Source organism: Parasteatoda tepidariorum, chromosome 5, assembly GCF_043381705.1.
Source record: "Parasteatoda tepidariorum isolate YZ-2023 chromosome 5, CAS_Ptep_4.0, whole genome shotgun sequence".
In the NCBI taxonomy this organism is placed as follows: domain Eukaryota; kingdom Metazoa; phylum Arthropoda; class Arachnida; order Araneae; family Theridiidae; genus Parasteatoda; species Parasteatoda tepidariorum.
The window spans coordinates 10,674,165-10,694,901 of NC_092208.1; the positions used below are offsets into that span (position 1 = coordinate 10,674,165).

The following is a 20,737-nucleotide window of genomic DNA, read 5'->3' on the forward strand; positions in this document are numbered from 1 at the left end:
TCGTTAATATTTATTATTTACAAAATGTTATGATTTCACAAAACAANAGTGATATATATATATAATACTCATAACAAACGATGCTCGAAATTCGTACTGAAATCGACTCATACGATTCTTGATTTCCAAAACTTGCACTCAAATCAATTCACAAATGAATAATTGATGATACAGTGTGATTTTAATAGATGAAATAAAAAAAAAGAAGACAACTGTAACAAAGCCAGTGAATTTGTTTATAGATTTAAAGAATTTACAACGTTTAATGATTTTCATGTATTAACAAGCTGGTTAAGCGTATGCTTAGCTGGAACATCAACCGCTCAGTAAAACTGGTTTTGCTGACTGTTCAATCTGGATTGCGGATTCTGCAAAGGAATGCGTATTATTATATATTTTTCAATAATCTGGTATAAATAGCATGAATTTGATTAAATGAATGCGCTTAAAGTTAAGTAATGTAAAATTCCAACAAATAAGACTTTCAATTAGAAAAAAAAATTATATGAATGTTAAGAAAATGTTTACTTCACTTGCAAAAAAGTCAAAATTTTAAATTTTTATTGTTAAAATTTTCGATTATTTGACTGCTTTCAAATTCAGAAAACTTCCAAAGAACTTCAAACTGTTAAATGCTTGTCCAGTTTTTCCCTAATTACATCTAATTCATAACCGTCTCTCCCAAGTTTATCCTTAAATTCTAACACCCACATTTGCATGTCAAATTATTAATTCATAACCACCTGAATTCTAAAAATAAAAATGTTTGCTTATTTAGAGAAAGTTTTTAGTGCCGTTTTCTTTTGTAACTCACCCCTATGATTTAATTGCATTAAGAGATCATAACCTGCCATTTTTTTCATAGCAAGATTCTTTCCTTTTTGAGTGTTTACTTGTTTGCTTTGTCAGTTGTAAAAATTTATTTTCAGAAAAGTAGTACGGTAGGGGAGAGTGGGGTCAATTGTAACATTTTTCTACTTAACTATTTTTAACTAAAAAAAAAATCCAATATATTATTAGTATTAATTGACAGACGAGTAAAGTAGATTATCCTCTACTAGAAAAAAAAATACCTTATTTTAAATTTTATTATATTAGTTATTAACAATTTTTGACAGTCATGCACTTGTTACAATTGTCCCCACTTACACCAATTGTAACAGTTCATAAATTCAACTAAAACATAGTTAATTATACATATTATCATAGTTGTGATATATTTTTTCATTGATCAAAATAGTAGTGATATTTTAGGAGTAAAAATACTAACGAGCAGAGACCTAAAGGATTAAACTTTTAACTCTAAGGGGTTAAAAATTTTAATTTATGCTGTGAAAGGTGACAAATGAAATAATACACATGCAACATAATATAAAGGATATAGGAAAATATTGGTGGTTCTTAAGGAGTTAAGTAATGGTTTGTAAACATAAGATTATTTATTTTCAGCTGTTACAATCGTTCCTTTACTTATTGTTACAATCGTCCCCAAGACGCCATTTCAGCTTCATTAGTTAAAAACAATGCTAGTTAATTAACAAAACCAATCTTTTTTTTCGAAATGTTAATTAAGGTGTCCACTTACATATTCGGTTAATAATTTTTATTTGTTTAAAGAAAAAAAAAGTACTTGTACGTAGCGTGGAAATACCTTTTGTGATGTAACTCCTTCAAAAGTACATAAAAATGGTTGCCAGCAGGGGTGTACATGTAGATTTATTAAATACCCCTTGTGTGCCACTGAGGAACCAAATCTAGAACCCGACACTCGAAATTTTTGCTCTGTTACAATCGTACCCTGTTACAATTGACCCCACTCTCCCCTACAGTACGAGAGACAAAATAAGTCATTATCATCATTTTTGACTAAACAGTCCAGAGTGAGCCAGAGTCTTCCTCTGCATTCTGCTCCACTGCATTCCATTATTGACACTCGAGCGCCTGCTTCTTTCCTGGATAGCAAGGAAGTTATTGATTTCCATCTGATTGATCTCCATCCATCTGAATCTGGATCTTTTTCCTCTACTTATTAGCAGTTTACAAAAAAATGTTTTCTTACTCTGTAGAATCCCCCATCCTAAATATATGAACTGCTCAGCTTTTATGAGCTTTACAATATATGGCTCTCTACAGATTTTATATGACTTAAAGTTATGCCTCCTTCTCCAAACATTGTTGATTTCTATCCCACCAAGAAAGGCACTCAAAAGGGGCTTTTTTATTTTCTGCAGCTGTGGCCTGGTTCTAGGTTTCTGGGGCATGATAATATATAACACAGCAAAGAATTGTCGAGCGTGTTGAACTATAACATCATTTATAATTGCCCTTAACATTGTGCTAATTTGAACCTTATTGTAATTTCTCTTAAATTTAGGGCAATCGCTCAACTTAACCGTAAACATAGTTAACTTTTTTATACTATCATAGCTCCAGCATTTTACAAGGTAAAAATATTTGTTTCTACTGCTACTTGATTTTTATTGTAACGCTAAACTAAATGGATATTTCAAGTAAATTAAAGAATAACAATAATAATTAATAAAAATTATTTTCCTTGAAACAATTTAAATACATTGTAGTGCGTAAATTTTCCCGGTAAGAATAAATTTTTATGAAAGAGCAATGAATTTTCTTCCATTTTTTTTTTAGGAATTTCCCAACAGAGATTCAAATTTAAAGAAAGAATAATTATTATATCATTAAAATTTTCTAATAATTACCTCGTAGGAACTGCAAAAGCAGATTTTTCGATATCATAAATTTAATAAAGCCTGAGACTTTCGATGATCACGATATAGACCAATAGGCAAAACAATTTAAAAAAATAAATTTACACATTCTTTAAATTAAACTTATTGAACTAATTATTTTCCTTAATTTCGCCTTAAAGTTAGGGACTCGGACATGGTGACTGATATGACATTTTTCAATATGACATTTCTGAAACCTTTTTGTGTAATTTTTTTTCCCAACAAATTTTTCACAGTATTTTTTGACAATGAAGAACAGAATGAAATTCGAATTTTTGTTATGGGGCTGAATATTCCCTCACGCTGTAAAGATTGGTTACAGCGTGAACAGCTCCTGGCTTTTTTACAAGGAAAGACTGAATTAAGTTTGAATTTATGTTTAAGGGCCTTTCTGACAACATTCCATTTCAAAAAATGAATAATTGTGCGCAATTTTTTAAATTAAAAAACAAAAATAAGATTCCTTTGATTCGAAATGGAACGATTTCTTCCGCTCGTGGGTGATGCTCTATAATATTTACTATTATCCACTTTATTAGCCTAATTCCCCGTTTCTTAAATAAATCATTTTAAACAACTCATCAATTAGCGTTTTAAATATGCCTTAAAGGGAAAAAAATGCTGAACCTAATTAAAACGAATAAGTTTAATTTCTTGGTAAGTTGTCTTGATTTGCAACTAAATTCTTATTTTTTATTTATTAAAATAAAATATTATAGTAGTATTTAATTAGAGGAAAATAAAAATTCTATTTCATACCTTTAAGGTGATTTGTCTTGATATTGCATTATCATCCTCAGAGTTCTTCATGTTTTTGAATTGCTGTTCATAGTTTGAAATTCTTCCTTCTTCTAGTCTGAAAACATAATTAAGAAAAATTATTCAAAAAATATAGCATGTTAAATTTTTAAATTCCTTGCAGACTATTTATTCTTATCCTATAACTTTATTCTATTACAAACAAAGATAACAAAGCAAATAGTTTCGATAAAGGTGCATGAACGCAAGTATTGTACTTTAGAAACATTTTGTTACGTAAATTTTATTATTTAAGAATAGTGAAACCATTAAATACCTATTGTAATTTAATAACTTAATTATTTGCTTTTTATTTAAACAAATATAAGCCTATACAAAAAAGTTTTTATCTTAGACTTTATTAACATTTGAAGTAATTGATTACTCTAAAACTATATTACTTTATAAGACAACAATAGAAAACAAATCTGGAAAAAAAATTCACAGTATTTTCCCTGTACATATTATATACAATATATTCAGAGGAAAAACACAATCACTCTGCTCTTGTATGAGCTATATTGGGCTAACTATACTAGTTATAATTGCTGAAAAAAGCTTTAAGAGAAAAAAGGAACAGCTGAATATACTTAAAACAAATAATGCTATAGTGCATGAACTGGTTTAATATAGTTGTAATATCATCCTTAAATATTCCTTTGAGTGGTTACCATTTTTTAAAAGACGAAAATCGGAAACAAAATTCCCTGTATTTTCCCAATTTCTAAAGAAAAACTCAAAATTCCCAGCATTTTCCCTGTTATTTTAGGTATTTCCAGGTTTTTCCCTGTATTTTTCAGGCTCTCCCTGTGGAGTGGCAATGTGTAAAAACTGTGATACATGGGTTTGATTCCGGAGTTCATAAAAAAAAAACAGCATTTATACAAATTTATGAGAAACAACAACATCCGCAGTTTTCTACTATTTACCATGAAAAGGACAGTTCTTTGAGGAAACGCACTCCCCAGTCCTCTGGAGCGCTGGCAAGAACTACAGATTCGAGATATAACAATTTCACTTATGTACTAACTAAATGTGTAGGGTAAATACTCTGAGCAATTTCAATTGGGATTTGGCGAGAGAAGCCCCCCCCTCTCTAAAATTTGCTCATTCTTTGCTTCTTTGGTAGCAGACAATCCATGAATTCTTTAGACAGACATCTTATAGTTGACTTGGTGACGATCGCTTTGGAAACAGATTGTGCCACTAGACCCACTTTATTCCTCATAACCAATTCAATATTGCATTGTTTACTCATTTAGTGAAGATTGATACAAAAAAATATACTATTGTACGTTCAGTTTATACTACTATTACTTATGGTACTAAGTCTAGAGCTTGCACATATACACTATCCGGCCAAAATCATCCGGACACCCTGTAGTATGGACTTAGAGCGTCCTAAGGTACATATTTATGTGATGTTGGTCCACCTTTTGCATCGATGACAGTCTGCACACATCTTGGGAAGACTTTCCACCATTTACAAATAGGTGGATATAGGATAATGACTTCCGTCACATCTGAATTGAGTGCTTGCAGTAAGGAGGGTCGATTTGGCTGGCTAGGTAATCTGCGCTCCAATTCATCCAAAAATGTGTTCTATGAGATTTAGTTAGGGCTCTGAGAAGACCAGTCTAGTTATTGAACACCCATTTCGTCAAATCACGTCTGTGTATCACGTCACGTTCGCCTCGATGTGTGAATGACGCAGTGGTCCTGCTGGAAGAGAAATGGGCCTTCCAAGAAATATTGCCATAGAGTTGGAAGAACAGAATTCTTCAGAATATCCACATGCATCTCAGAGTTCATGTTACCAACCGCAGGGACTTTCCTTTTTTTCCTTCTTTCCTCCAAGCCCTGAACATGTACCTAGGTTATGAAAAACCCTTAACCATGTAGCCCAGGACTTGGCCACTAGTCCAGCTCCACTCTAGCCTAGGAACGGGTCCATTCAGCGGTATTAATTTTGAAAATATTTTACTTAGCATGATATTTAAAAGAAAAACATATTTTTAACTGAAAGTGTGGAATAGGAGATTATTGAAATTTTAATAAATAGTCATTATCTGCTAAAAAGTTCATTACTGTTATTAATCTTTTGGTTAAAGTATTGTTTATAATAAAATTTTTCTGCCAAATTTCTAAATTTGTTGGGCTACTAGGCTGACAACTATGCCAGGAGACAGTATAGGAACAGCTAGTGAGATAATGTCCAGGCGAACCTTGTTGGCCGCAGGTGAAAAGATCAACCGCAGGGACTGACGGACCCATAGATAGACCGCAGGGACTGACGGACCTATATCAACTCTATGGACGGACCCAGGCCAAACCATGAGAAACACCATCACACCACTATGCATCTATCACTATAGCAACCGGGTGTCCGGATAATTTTGGCCAGACAGTGTATACCTGCCTGTTTTCAAGTGAACCAAAGATTCAAGTGAAGCGTAATCTATTCTTTTTACGACGAATAGCTTTTTTTTATTTCATTTTTAGAATGATTGCGCCAATAATCGCATTGAGCTGAATCTAATGTAGTAATAATCGATTTAACGATTGTGACTAAATTTATCAAGTGAACTCTCTTCATAAATCCAAAGTTTTCTGTCACCTCAGAGCAGTGAAACAGAGATTACCAATAAATAAAAAATTCCCTTCAATCAAACATACGTGCGGCAAAATTTTCAAACGTAAGGTCCTTAAAAATACATAAAAGCTTTGGTATATTTAAATTTAAGTTGAAATTAAGTTTTTTAAATTTCATACAATGGTACTTAAAAAAAACGAAATAAAGTTTTGTCCACAATTAAGTTACAGAAATGGAAGAAAAAAATAACTTTCATTAGTTTGCCTCCTGTGGTGTTCTATCAATCAAAATTTTTAATTTCCATTAGAAGCAAGTGCTTCGAGATATTTTAAAGGGTTTTAACAATTGTCCATTTGTTTGTTTGCTTTTTTTTTTTGAATAAAAGAAAACTTCGAGGAAAATATTATCTGATATTCTGCTAAAATATACAGAACCTGCAGTCATGCTTTGAGCATAGAATATTTATATTCGATTCGAACCGAATTCGTAAAAGGATAAGGAGGGACTAAAAGTATTCAAGGAATACTTAATATTCTTTGAATACCTTTTATTTAATTTTCACTAAAAAAAATTTACGAGTGGATATTTGCTCAATGCAGCAGTGTCTTTCGAAGCAAGCAAATTGCAAGGTCGTCATCTGTGCACAAAGCGAGATGTAAAGCATGTGATATTTTTAAGTTTTTTTTCCAGATAAATTTATACAAACACAAATCTGCAAACAGCATTTTTTTTAAACGGAAGTTTCAGTTTTATACATTATTCGGGTTTTTTTTTTATATTTGATAATTATTATAGCTAAATTGATGTTCAAATTTTTCTAGTGTTATCTAAATCAGTTTTCATTAGTTTTAAACTGAAAAAAAATTTAAGTTTTCTTTAAAAAAAATCTAGAAACAAACAAATGCATAGTTTAAGTTGCTTATTCAAAACAACAAATGGCATAATTTTATTGCTTTACATATTGAAAAAAATAGTTAGTATAAGTTCTAAAAATGATCAAGCGTATAATTTAATAAGAAGACCATTGTATTTTCTATCTTTGAAGGATATAATGCAACTGAATGACACAAAAAGCTTGTTGACAAGTTTTAAGACACTTAATCATCAAAACTTAAGGAAAGAATAAATACTAATAAAACGAAAATAAGAAATAATAATAAAACGGAAATAACGGAGCTTAAGCTTCTATTTGATGAGGAAAAAAAATCTCTGAACGCTTTTCCTTTGATATGCTTACCTGGATAAAATTTCATCCAATTCACTCTCCCAATTACTTGACTCTTCAATGGAATCATCATCTGACTCATTTCTCTCACTCGTTTGTCTTTGGGAAGCATTGAGTTTAGTTTCATTAATAGTCTCCAATTTCACCTTCAATATATAAAAAAAAATTTCATTAAACTTTCGTTTTTAAAGAGTTTAATTGAGAAATAGTTTTCAAATAATAAGCTTATTTTAAATTATTCAAACACTAAATTCTTATAAATATTCGAATTTTCCAGACAAGTTTCAGGCTTTTGTTGTCAAATTTCACAATCTGTGGCTAAGATCGTCAACGGATTGCGCTGATGACTAATACAAATTTTTATGTGCTGCATATGTTACGTATTTTGCAAAGTCACCGAAATCGACGATTTGTGAAAATAATAATTCACGAAAAACTAGATACAGAAATGCATTATCTTGAAAACGATAATTTATTCTCTCACAACTTAGAAATTTACAACTAATTCGTCAACAGATGGCGATATTGTAATGAAAAAACTAAAAAAATAATGTTTCCTATGCATGTTCGACCGTTCCAACTGAAATATTTAAAAAATTGTCTGCTAATTTTGCTATATGCTGTTGCGAATAGTGTTGAAAAGATTGTTTTCAGATGAAAGGCTTTAAAATATTACAAAAGTTATTTTCAGATAGCAGTGCCATCTGCTGACGAATTTAGGAAGGAAATTTAAAATTTCGCTACTGTTTTTCTATAATTTTTCCTTTTTTGAACCGCCAATTTGTTCCTAATATTTCTTTGTGTTCTATTATATTTCGTATCTGAAAAATTTTTTCGTAACAAATAATTTAAGAGTTGAATAACCTGCGCGCATTAAGTGTCATTTAACACATACGGAAACAAGACATAAAATTTTTCAACTAATCAAACATTATCGACAAGCTGTGCCATTTGATAAATTTTATTACTTTTTCATTTACTACAACATTTGTGATTATTTTTATCCTTTTGAGACTCAATGCTCAATATGTTCTATAACATTTGGTGCATATTTTGCTCACTTAAAAAAGTAAGATTTAATATTATAGCTATTGTCTAGTTGGATTTACTTTCATTGGTTGGAGATTTTCATTGCAATGATGAAATATCAAAAAAAAAAGGGAAAGAAATTCGATTCTAGAGGATTTTTTGTTCATGAATGAAAAGTTAAAAAATACATCTAGAAAATTGTTGTACAATATGCAAAAAACTCTAAAAATTAAAAAAAAAAAAGTTTATAGACAATTACGAAGAGTAAAAAAAAATTTAGTAAACAATTGATTTTCAAAGAAAGGCAATAATTTATACTATATGCTATCGCATTTATGCGTTTAATTTCCTCTAAGCTACATGTAAAAATAGCGTTTTCTGCATAATTTTAAATTGGGGTTTCAAGAAATTAAGCATTAATAAATAAAAGAGAAAATATTTCAACTTACTTGTTTTTCTGTCCGCTCAGCAGCTTTTGCCTCGCCTTTTTCAGCTGAATTCCATGCAACTTCCGCCAGTCTTTGTTTTAACACTTCTTTCTCTCCAATTACCTAAAAAGTGAAAACATTATTTATCATAATACATGTAGACCATATGTATGCATTAGACCATATGTATGTATTAGATAGATAGGCTACGTAAATAACTATTTCTTTATTTAATTAAGAAATAAAAAAATAGATCCTAAAGTGGAAAAATTAAAAACCAAAGAATGTAAAACTAAACTCTCTCGTACTGTGGGAGCGAAAAGCAAGACGTAGGAAGGCGCTATTAAAACAATTAGATTAGCATGCGCACATCATTCAAGCCTCTTCGCCGAAAGTATGCTGCTTACCATATAAAAAACCATTTATTAAGAAAAGTGCATAAAAAAATCTGAGTGTAGATTAGTGATAACTTAGAAACAAATGCATCTCATAAAATTACGTCAAAATTCAAATATTTTCAAAATTGCGCTTATTCTGACCGCAAATATTTCGTTCCATGTGCTCGTACCGAACATTTAATCCTAGACTACATTTCGTAATGTGGAAAATTTATGTATTTGTATATCTTATGAGAAACAATTTTTTTATACCTTCTGATAATCAGTTTTAAAGGCTGCAAGGTCCTTTCTAAGATTCAGAAGTTCAAAATTCAAACTAGAATTTTTAAACTGCAATTCTTTTCTTGCTTCTTCTTTCTTTTTAAATCTAACAATAAAGAAAAGGAATTTTAGTTAGCAACAAAAATAATCTCTGAAATAAGAAATGAAAGATATTCTTAAAACATTTTACGTGAATTAATGCATAGTATAACTTTTACATTACTTATTACATTTACTCATTTTATTATTTCTTTTTAGGTTATACATAATATTAACTTTGTTCATAAGGGATATGAAATACTTTCACAACAGTAATGTCTTACTTTCAAATAAAAACTATTAATTCTTCTGATCCTTTATTGAACCAATGTGAAAATGAGAAAGCTTTTGCTCGAAGTTATATATTTATCATTAAACTCTTCTATCATTTGAAATTGTTCATTGCTTAAAAATACTTCGTGTTCTTTTTAGTATCCTCCTTGAATATATATTTTCAAATCCTGATGAAAAATTTTCTACTTAGAATTCTTATAGCATGCGTAAAAATTCGCCAGCTTTTCTTTTAGATATGCAATATTATAAGTCGTTAGGAAGGTTCTCGTATTGTAAGACTTCCTTTGATTAGGGGTCTACAAAAATTCAAAAAGTTCTCTAACTGCTAAATTTAATAAAGATGAAGGTTGTTTCGAATTTAGTATTGTAAACTCTCGATTATCCGTGGAATTAAGTGGCCCATGAAGCACGGATAAGCAAATTCACGAATAAACTGCAAAACGGTTAAAAAAGACACACATCATAAATCTTTTTTTTAAATAAGAATAATGTAAATAAAAATAATTATAAATGATAAATTTTAATATCTATTAATAGTTTTCTTCACATTTTCTCGTTATACAATTTTCTTATTTCTGTAAAGAAAAATCTTTCTGCTTTTTTTTGTTTCCTGGTATTGGAAAGGCAGAAGGCTAAAGTAAAGCAGGCACAAGCAGACATTTAACTCGGGAGTTTATAGAATATTGAAAAAATTACGCATAAGGCATTGTTCGAAACTAATGGGTCTTTGGGCTGTATGAGTTAAAGAACTATATGTGTCGAGTAGTGACTTTGGAATCAATCTAGTATATCCTATTTTCAGCGGTTATACTTTTTTAAACTGCATTCCCATTATCAAGTAAACAATATAAGTTTTGACTTACATTATTGCTTATTTAACTATTGTTTTTAAGAATTTTAAAAAAGTACTCACTCTGTTATTATACTTCTCAACTCAAATTCTCTTTTATGAATCCGTCTTCGGAAATCTTCAATTTGAGATTTTTGCCTTTCATAACATTTCCAAGCGCAGTCTAATTCTTTTTTTTGTTCTGAAATCTTTTTCTCCCTTTGTTCTTTCCCCTGAAAATCGTAAATGTTCTTTATCGTAATTTATCTTCAAAGAAAAAAAAATGCAAAAAGTTATCATGAAAGAAAAATTCAAATATATAGAGCACAATAAAGACAAAAATGAAAAAGAAAGAAAGAAGAGAGATTAACGAAGAAAAGTTAAAAAAAAAACTAATATGTCTTATTTTCACTGTGCAGAACCTGGTACTCATAAAACACATAAAATAAATTAAAACATGGAGAAAACGTGAAAAATATAAAGAATTTTTAAAAGAGGAGAAAAAAAATTACAAAAAAATTTATTTAAAAATATTCAATATTTAAAAAGATAGAAAACAAAATAAGGAATAGATATAATTTCGTCATCAGCTCACACTATTATATCCGCAAAGCTATCCGTATTTCCAATCTTGTTTCAATGTATATATATATATATATATACATATATACATGAAAAATCTTTATCCATTCAACTAAATGTTCCTCATCAAAGTTTATTGAAATTGTTCANTTAATATATATATATAATAAAAGATAAATAAAGACCAAGCAAAACATCTGGCGGCCAAGAACTAAAATTTTAAACTAAATTGAAATTTTTTCTCCATCTTATTAGTTACTTATTAACTCAAATATAAGCACAGGAAAAAAAATTTGCATTCCTTTCCTAACCCCTTTAAAAATTATTTCATTTTACTTGTTTTTCGCTTGTTAGCTCCAATTCCAAAACATAGGTTATCCATCTTTGTTTTACTGTCAGTCCACTCAGAAATTCTGATTTTTCAGCTTCTTTAGTAAAAACCTGCGAAAAGAAGAAAAAAAATGGAGCAAAAATATCGTTTTGTGCTTGTATGTCATAGTTACATGTTATCCATCATATTTTCAAAGAGGAAAAAATCAAAATAAGCTTAAGTAATTATTGTAGAAAAAATAGAAAAATTTAGTTTCAAGATTCAGGTGGGTTTTCTAATCCAAATGGAGCTTTTGAAATTATAAAATGAAAGAAAAAATGCCTGTTCATTATGTTTAGATTTCTTTTTTAATTATTTATTTGTAAATAACGTAAAATTATTTACTCTTGTTTTCAAATATTTTAGAATCTATAGAACTAATTTTCTTAATATTTTTATTGTTACAAGTGTGTAATTATTAAACTGCAATTGCCGTAAAGTATCAAAAATTTTATCAAAAAGTGTTAATTCACATACAAAAATAATGAATTAATTGTTCAAAGCAATAAAATATTAATGAAGCATTGCAATAAAAAAATATTATTTTAAAAATTTGTTTTATGAGTTAGATATATTCTTGTATTTAATATAGGCAATAAAAATTTTAATTTTTTATGCTTTTCGTTATTGTTTTTTTTTCATTTATATTTTTAAAATTTTATTAATTTTTAAGCTTAATTTTTAATGTAAATACCGTTTTTCTTATCCACAAATGCTAAATCTAATTGTATAAATGATAGATAGAAAAAAATTAAATTAGACTGACAGCCTGCAATAGCTATAACTCAAAAACTTGTGTTGATTATTCTAATAATAAAAGCAATGTGAAAGAAATAAAAAATGAAGTTGGTTAGTTATATACTTTTTGATAAACACTTTTAAATGCTGCTAACAATTCTTGGAATTTGCTTATTTTGGAAAATAGACCATCCTTGTCTGATTGCAACATGTCTTTTTCACATTCTCTTTCTAGCCTAAAGAGAGAAAATATGTTTCATGTATTATTAAAACATAAAGGAACTGTTTAAAAAATATGTTATGTAACACATTCTACATTATAAGTAAGTCGTAACTGATAACAACATCTCCATACCTTTCACAGAATTCTTCAATTATTGATTCTTGAGCAGAATCTATTTCGATCAAGGGAATCATTTGCTTAATCATCATTCTATCATTTTTTCGCGAAATAATTATCTCCTTTAAATGTAATAATTCTGCTTCCATCAGTTCCAATTCCTATAATAAACATTATTATTTATTACGCTGAATTTTCAAACAAATGGAGAAAAATCAGATAAATATAAGAAAACCGAAAATGTATTGAAAAGATTTTAAAATATTGAGATCAGAATGAGATAAACGTCTCAATAACTTTCTATTCGAATATAATTTTTTGCTTGAGGTTCGATATACAGAATTTTATGTATTCTTATACTGTAAGAAATTTGCGGATCAAATTATTGTTAAAAGTATCCGTCAGTACTTTTTACCATAAAATCTATTCTTACCATAACTTTTCATAAAACAAAAAAAAAATCTGATATACCTTAATATTTATATATAGTAATATTTACTGTAAAATAATTGAACCTGAAAATTGGGATGTAAAATTCAACGGGATAAAAATATTTTACCGTAAAATGGATCTTATGGTTTCTGCACTAAGAGTGCCAGTACTTTTGACAGTAATTTCATCCGGAATTTTTTGCAGAAAGAAAACAGCATTTTATTTGCATATTGAGCATTTCAAACTTAATTCCTCCTTTTTACACATTTTATAGTGAACAATAACTTGCTAATGGTACTAGTCCCTTAACTTACCAAGAATATTAAAATTTCCTGTAACTTTATGCATTTTACGTAAGTTTTACATTTCTACTATTTGCAAGATGTGTAAAATAAATAGCTATCAAATTACAAAGTAAATAAATTAATTGATAACTATTAAAATATCCGTTGTTGAAGCTTGGACAATGAGAAAACTAAAGAAAAATTGCATCACAATATTTGAGAGAAGGATTTTGCGGAGTATACTTGGTGGTGTAACTGAAAACAATAACTGGAGAAGGAGATTTAACTTCGAACTGTACAAGATTTATAAGCAACCCGATATTATTAAGTACATAAAAATAAATCGAAGGAATTGGACGGGCCACGTGATTCGAATGAGCGATGACAATACAATAAAAAAGATACTGCTTTTTAGACCCACTGGAACAAGCAAGCGGGGAAAGCCGGGATGGAGATAGGCTGACTGGGTGGAGTCTGATTTTCTTGCAATTAATGAAAAGTATTGAAGATCAAAGATAAATCGGAATTCATTATGGAGAAATCTTCAGAGGAAGGTATTAGCCCACTTTGGACTGTCTGGAAAACTGTTATGATGATGATGATGAACTTTTAAAATAAGGAACTAATAAGTTAATTAAGGAATTGAATAATTAATAACTTTTTTTTATTTACATCTAGTGCATATGAATTTAAATTAAATTTTCTACTTTTCAAAATATTATAGGTAAATTTACATTTAAAGAATTCTTTTTATAATAAACTTTTTTCGAGATTTAGTGACTTCGTTAAATAGAGGTCCGACTGTCTTATGTAACTGGTGTTCCATAAAGATCATCCTTAATATACATTTTTAATTGCGAATAAAAAAATTATAAACTAACAAGCGTATTTGAAGTTAATAAATTAATTATTAACGTAGAAGAGAAAAAAAATAAATAAAAGGGTAAAAAATCTGATAAATTTCAGTGGAGGGAAGTAGGCAATCAAACAGGTTTTGATGTTCTCTGCACTATCTTGTGTAAATTGTAACACAAATTACACATTTTCTAAATATTTTAAAAACATGTATTACAATTATTCTTTACAGAACATTCTTTATTTTTCACTTTGGCGAGAACCTCAACATCAACCAGACTTCAAATTTACTGCTTCAAATCCTACCACCTTCGATTTTTTGTTAAGGAAGAGGGTGCATGGTGTTTTTAAAAAGTGCTTCAAGGCGCTGTTTTTATTCAGGGTTTGTAAAAAGAACTTAATTTTCCATCTCTTAAAAAAAATTTTTTTTTCCATGCTGTGTCGATTGTCGTTCTAAATTACAAAAAATGCATGATTTCCTTAATTTTCACTGCAATGTTTATCTATAAATATTTTAAAAAAGGGAGTTCTGAATAAAAATAAACTGAACACTTTAGAGCAAAAAAAGTTCTCAACTGATTTATATAAAAGAGGCACGTTTCATCACGTATTAATGATACTTATTTAAATATTCAAGCAAGCAATAATCCTTACAAAAATTCTATTACGATGGGGATTTTTTTTTATAGAAAACTTACTCAATTTAAGGGAATTTTCTAAAACAGACAACGTATCAGACGAGTTTTAATTAAACCAGTAGATCATGAGAAACTGGCAAAATCCAGTTGTCTACTGAAAAATCCGGTAAACTTAGCAGCTATGCATTCTGTATCTCAAAGAGCTATAATTTTAATAGGAAGACCTTATAAAATAAATTGGAATAATTCCTCTAACTCGTGTAGCAAAAAAAAGCTGCTGATTAATGTAAAATTAAAAAAAATTGATCAAATATCCACTTTGATACAGGATATAAGCATTGAAGACGAACCTGCGAAAAGTTTGGTCTTTTATATGAGTCACATTTAGTTGAAGACGTGGCGCAGTGATTGCTTCTTGAAACTTGGGTTCTTGAAAATCATGCTGATCCAAAGTCAAAAATACAAAAATTTTAATATTTTCAAAATACATAACTGAACCATATACCTATGAAATATTAGATTTAATGATAGTGTCATTATTTCTTAATTAATACCGTTTTCAAATAAAAATCATTCTCGAACTTTCGAGCAACAAATTCTCAAATTTTATAATATTTGTTTCTGGATCTATAATATTATTTGCGCAACTCCAATGAAGAAAGTTAAATACTGAATTTTTATCATAATACTAAGCATTTATTTTGGTTAATTTGCTATTTATTAATTTTTTATCCGTAACTGTTCAAATTTATGGACAATTCTGAAATGGTTAATATTAAGGGATATTTATGGACAATTTCTTTTTTTCTTAAGTAATTTAGGTAGAGACAGTGTCCCTTAAAAGCAAAATTATAAATACACTTACATTTTCCATTAAGTTACTGAATTCACACTCAGCCTCAGTTCTGCCATGTGCTTGCTTATGTTGGGCCGTCATAATTAATCTGAAAATAATATTGTTTTTGATCATTGTAATAATGTGATCAATTAATGAGTATCGTGTATTATAAATTCTAAGAAATAAAAATATCTAAGTAAAAATAAAATGATTAATGGGAGAAAAGTTTTAAACTTTAGGAAATACTATACATACTAATTTTTTCAATTAAATTTAACCAAAGTATCAATTTGTCTGTGTATATGTAAGACAAATTACAAAATTTATGATTTCTCTTTAGTTACAATTCTAAACTTTTCTAATAGTAAAAAACAGCATTTTTGTACACTTATCTTCGCTACTTATAGTAACATAAAAAATTGAATCAAAGCCAAAATGTTACTTTATTCCCCGTGGAAAAAAATTCTATTATTTAGACATATGTGGCAAAAACTTATGGCATTAATTTTCAAATAAATCTTTGAATTGCATATATTTCGAACATGGTTCGCGTTTTGCTTTTAAAAAAGAGAGAGAGAGAAAAAAAAAGGATGTTTCAAAACTTCAAAAATTCCAAAGATTAAAGTATTTTGTTGCTTAAAAATTAGATAAAAATCTTAACTGCAAAATTTCAAAATGCAAATATTGTAGTTATGTCTTTTGCTTTTTATTGTTTCGCTAACCGTAGATTGTGCTGACCCTTATTCACACAGTAAAACCCCGTTAAGACAACCATTAACACTAACCAGTTAAATTATCGTTAGATAAGCATAATAAATGGTAAAATAGGAATAAAAACGTCCAAAAGTTGAGATTGTCATACTTGCTCCTTTTCCTGTAATTTTTAACAGCCATTTTGGTTTAAAATACAAGTCTAAAGAAGAACGCTTATGCCTATATATTTTAGACTCTTCAATCACATTCAGAAATTACATTTTATCTTCCTTTTTTTTTTCCTCCTAAGAGGCGTATTGATTGTTAAGATGTTTTTTCAAAATGCAAATCGCAATAAATGGATAAATAGATGTTTAATAAGTGTTCAAGAGCCGCGATGGCTCAGGGGATAGAGCGTTTGCTTTCCACCGGAATCGACTGTTTGACCGGGTTCGAATCCCAGCGGTGGCTGGTTGATACGAATCCGCATCTGGCTTGCACCAACCACAGTGCTAACGCGATGTTCTTGAAAACGTAGATCAATATCTGTTATAATTATGATTAGCATTGTAATCGAAAATTATGAATGCTTATTATAATGTAATAGTTTCCATTAATGAACTAATTTTTGACAAAATCTGACCTACTTCTATTCATCCAAAGAAATAATTTATGTTAGAAATTTTAATATATAATTAATTATCTTCATTAACAATTATAAAACCATCAGTACGCAGTGGTAAATTAATATGTCGGGGGACGTTAGCTCAAGGTGATATAAAAGGGAGGCATCTTCTTTCTTTTTTTAGTAATAATAGATGGAGGAGTAGACGTGGTGGCTCAGAGGATAGAACGCTCGCCTTCCAATGAGGTGAACTGGTTTCAAATCTCAGAGATGACTGGTAGATACAAATTCCGCACCAGGCTCGCACCGACCACAGTGCTGACATAAAATATCAATGGCTTTGAGTCCCCTTGACTTCAGGCAATTTTTTGGGAGGTTTTCGTTGTTTTCCTCTCCATGTAGCGCAAATGCGGGTTAGATTCACCAAGAAAAGTCTTCCACAAAGGCAAATTTCTCCTAATACCTAAAACAGGGGGGTTCTCTTGCCTTTGGTGTTTAGTTCAAAATTACAAGGTTACGGAGTTGTACATTAGTAGACGAAAATCAAAAAATTGGTTCGACTGTTCAACGACGGTTATAAAATAAAATATGTGTTCAAATCATATCTCTTTACCGAATGTTGATTTGAACAATTAGTTTCTGAAAATAAGATAATAAGATAAGATGATTGCGGTCATAGTGCGATCAACAATAGGCGCAGCCTTTTGAAACGTGTGAGTGGAATCTTAAGTAAATTACTCAAGTTCAAAAAATTTTCCAACTCTCTTAAATTAGCAAATAAGCGAAAAAAATTATAAAAAGTAAGGCTATACAATAATTGACTATTTCTAAATTGCATGAATTAACTATTAAAATAAAGTATTATTAATGAAAAACTAAAAAGACACCTATTGTAGCTAACATACAAAATATTATCATATTCAACCTCATAATTTTATAATGCAAAGTAGTTATAATTTAATTACATTAATTAAAAATTAAAATGCTAAGAGCCTAAAAATGCTATACCTAATGAAAATTCGCTAAATGAAAAGTTCAATAACAATCTCAAAAATATCTTAAAATTAAAAGCAAATAAATTCGTACAAAATTTAGATTTACAAAACAAATCAGTTATCATTAAATTATATCATGTAGCTATTAGATAATTGAACTGAATAAATTTTAATATTTAATATTTAGGATGACTTCTACAGTCTCATCATTTTCGCCTTTTGTGGTATAATTTGTGTACTTAATTTACCTACTACATAACTACTTAATTAATTACTGCATAAATTTTTACACTTAAAGATTAGGATAACTTCTACAGTCTCATCATTTTCTCACTTTGTGGTTCTTTTAGCGCAGCTCGCAATTCGAAAATTCTAAATAAATTTATCAGATATCATGGATTGTAAGAAATTATATGCAAATTGCTACAAAAGGCATCTAATATTCAACACATGAGAAATTTCAATTATTTTTATATTATTATAATTTAAAGGGGTTCATGAAATCATGAAATACATTGCATTAATGAGTTATCGAAAAAATGGGCAAAAAGGCTTGCGTATTTTTAAAATTTCCTTAAACAATATAATATTTAAATTTAAGTCATAAAAAATTAGTTTAAAATATATAATTTAAACAAAAAATTAAACATTTCTTAACAAAAAAAGAGAATGTTACTTAACAAAAATTTGCTATAGAAAAATAACAAACATTTTGTGAAATTTGCTATAGAGATTTTATCGAATTAATATCATTGAAAAATTTCTACATGAAAAAATATTGTTTATTCCGAATGCTTTCCAGCCGTTGTTGGCCCCAACACAAAATTCATTCCTCAGCCTCAAACTAATTACAATTTAGTTCTCATATTTTGTCAACTTTTCTAAAAATATTTTTAAAAGAATGGTTTTTACCATTGATTCTTGAATTATCAGTTTTCATAGATTAAGTTCTAATTTTCTTATATGCTTATTTCAATGAAAAATTTAAATGTTGTGTAGCATTACAAACATAAATAAATGCACATTAAAATTTTGATGCCATTAAAAAAATTAAGAAGCATTTCGCTGCGTGTAAGGACCTTCAACCAAGCCCTCAGCAATCTTGGTCCGTTTGCTGAGATGTGCGACAGATTCATGTGCTGACGTGTGCTCAGTGACACAGCGTAAGAAGACGCCATACCAGGGAAGAAAATTTTCCTCACAAATTCTTTTTCTCCTTCATTACTAATTTAATAATTTTAAGTGTATAAAAAGTGAGTTCAGACAAACCTAGAGTAAGCCGCGAAGTTTCAAATACCGAAAAGAAGATTTTAAAATATACAAATAAAAATAAATTGTGAGAAGATAACTTAGGATTACGCAGCGGTGATGATCTCTTCTAATAATTTTCTTACATTTTAATATTTTGGAGTATTTCTTTCAGTAACTGAAACATCATGACTTACTCTATGTATGCCTGAACTTACTTTTTCTTTATTTTAAATTAGTAATGAAGGAGAAAGAGAATTTGTGATGAAACTTTTCTTCCTCGGTATGGCGTCCTCTAAAGTTTTATTTCAAAATCACAGTGTGATTAATTTATTAAAAATTAATTATTATTAATTTATTATTATTTATGATTATTAATTTATTATTATTAATTTATTATTATTTGTTATTAATTATTATTAATTTATTAAAATTCTTAGAAACTAAAGGAAAAGATTCAAACATTGTTACCTTCAATATAGATATCCTTGTCCAAAATTCAAAAATCTTTGGGCACTGTTTAATTTTCTTGCACTTTTCCTTGCAAATTTATACTCTGCTATGAAGCTAGGTCAGCTCTCCATATGTGTATCTTATCTATACTCTTAATACTGACTTCTTAGTGGGTAGATTGTACGCACCTGCTATTTACGTCAAGAGGTTATGTCCATTGACTGTACGTGGCTTAAACAAGGTAGGTGGTCAGATGAAACATCAATTTTGATAACATAAAGGAAGAAATGGTAAATATAGTGAATAGTAAGTTCTTATTCACATCCAAGTTCTTTTTGACAAGTTTAGGTTTGATAAAGGCTTGAACAATGCATTTTTCATGCTCAATAGGAAAGAAGGAGTTGAATTATGACAAGATCCGGTGAAATATTGAAAATGAATCACCAGAATATTGCTTTAACTGCCGTTACAAATGAATAGTTAAATATAGACTTGTCAATTTTGAATAAGATATAATGCCCAATGAATATGCCACACAAGATTCTACTTGTAAGAATGGGTATTATTACAAGGAAGGACTACTGATAATTAAGAAGAAATATTTCAGAATTAATTTATGTGTTAAAAAAATAAAAATTTAAATCCTTAATTAGTAAATAATGAATTTAACTACACGCCTAAGAACTAGAATTTAACTACACGCCTTTCCTCTTTATTTTTTTTAATTACTTTTGATATGTAAACAATTTTATTGCAATTTGTAATAAATTGAGAAACTTTGTTTATTTTTTACTTACCAAAAATATTGAGTCAAGCATTTTTTCCATACTTATGTTTAGTGTAATTTATTGACAGTATATATATATATATATATATAGCATAATAAGCAAATACAAAAAGACAAAACGAAGAAAATTAAGAAAAACAATAAGTTTTATTTACTGCTCATAAGCTGCAAGTAAATAGAACTACTCATAAAATAAGTTCAGAATGCAGAGAGAA

At 28.9% G+C, this 20,737-nt stretch overlaps 1 protein-coding gene across 2 annotated transcripts; it reads right to left on the reverse strand.

Moving 5' to 3' along the window:
• Positions 1 to 215: 215 nt before the first annotated feature.
• On the reverse strand, positions 216 to 19,895 carry LOC107453053 (chromosome partition protein Smc). Of its 2 annotated transcripts, XM_043048466.2 has the most exons (11): positions 19,754 to 19,895; positions 15,749 to 15,827; positions 12,690 to 12,835; positions 12,459 to 12,570; positions 11,563 to 11,667; positions 10,729 to 10,877; positions 9,474 to 9,588; positions 8,845 to 8,946; positions 7,379 to 7,512; positions 3,510 to 3,606; positions 216 to 368 (listed from the first exon to the last, which is right to left on the reverse strand). In XM_043048466.2, the coding sequence occupies exons 2-11, from the start codon at positions 15,818 to 15,820 to the stop codon at positions 324 to 326; spliced, it is 1,077 nt and encodes a 358-aa protein (XP_042904400.1). In that variant the 5' UTR covers positions 15,821 to 15,827; positions 19,754 to 19,895; the 3' UTR covers positions 216 to 323. The 2 variants fall into 2 exon arrangements, with proteins under 2 accessions (XP_042904400.1, XP_071037088.1); XM_071180987.1 differs by lacking the exon at positions 11,563 to 11,667 and having other exon boundaries at positions 19,754 to 19,894.
• Between the last annotated feature and the right edge of the window lie 842 nt (positions 19,896 to 20,737).

Coding starts and splice junctions, on each gene's coding strand:
- LOC107453053 (XM_043048466.2), bottom strand. CDS start 15,820: ATGACGGCCCAACATAAGCAAGCACATGGCAGAACTGAGGCTGAGTGT. Junction 8,947..9,473: donor TTAAAACTGATTATCAGAAG/GTATAAAAAAAT, acceptor TTCACTTTTTAG/GTAATTGGAGAGAAAGAAGT. Junction 369..3,509: donor CAAGACAAATCACCTTAAAG/GTATGAAATAGA, acceptor ATTCCTTTGCAG/AATCCGCAATCCAGATTGAA.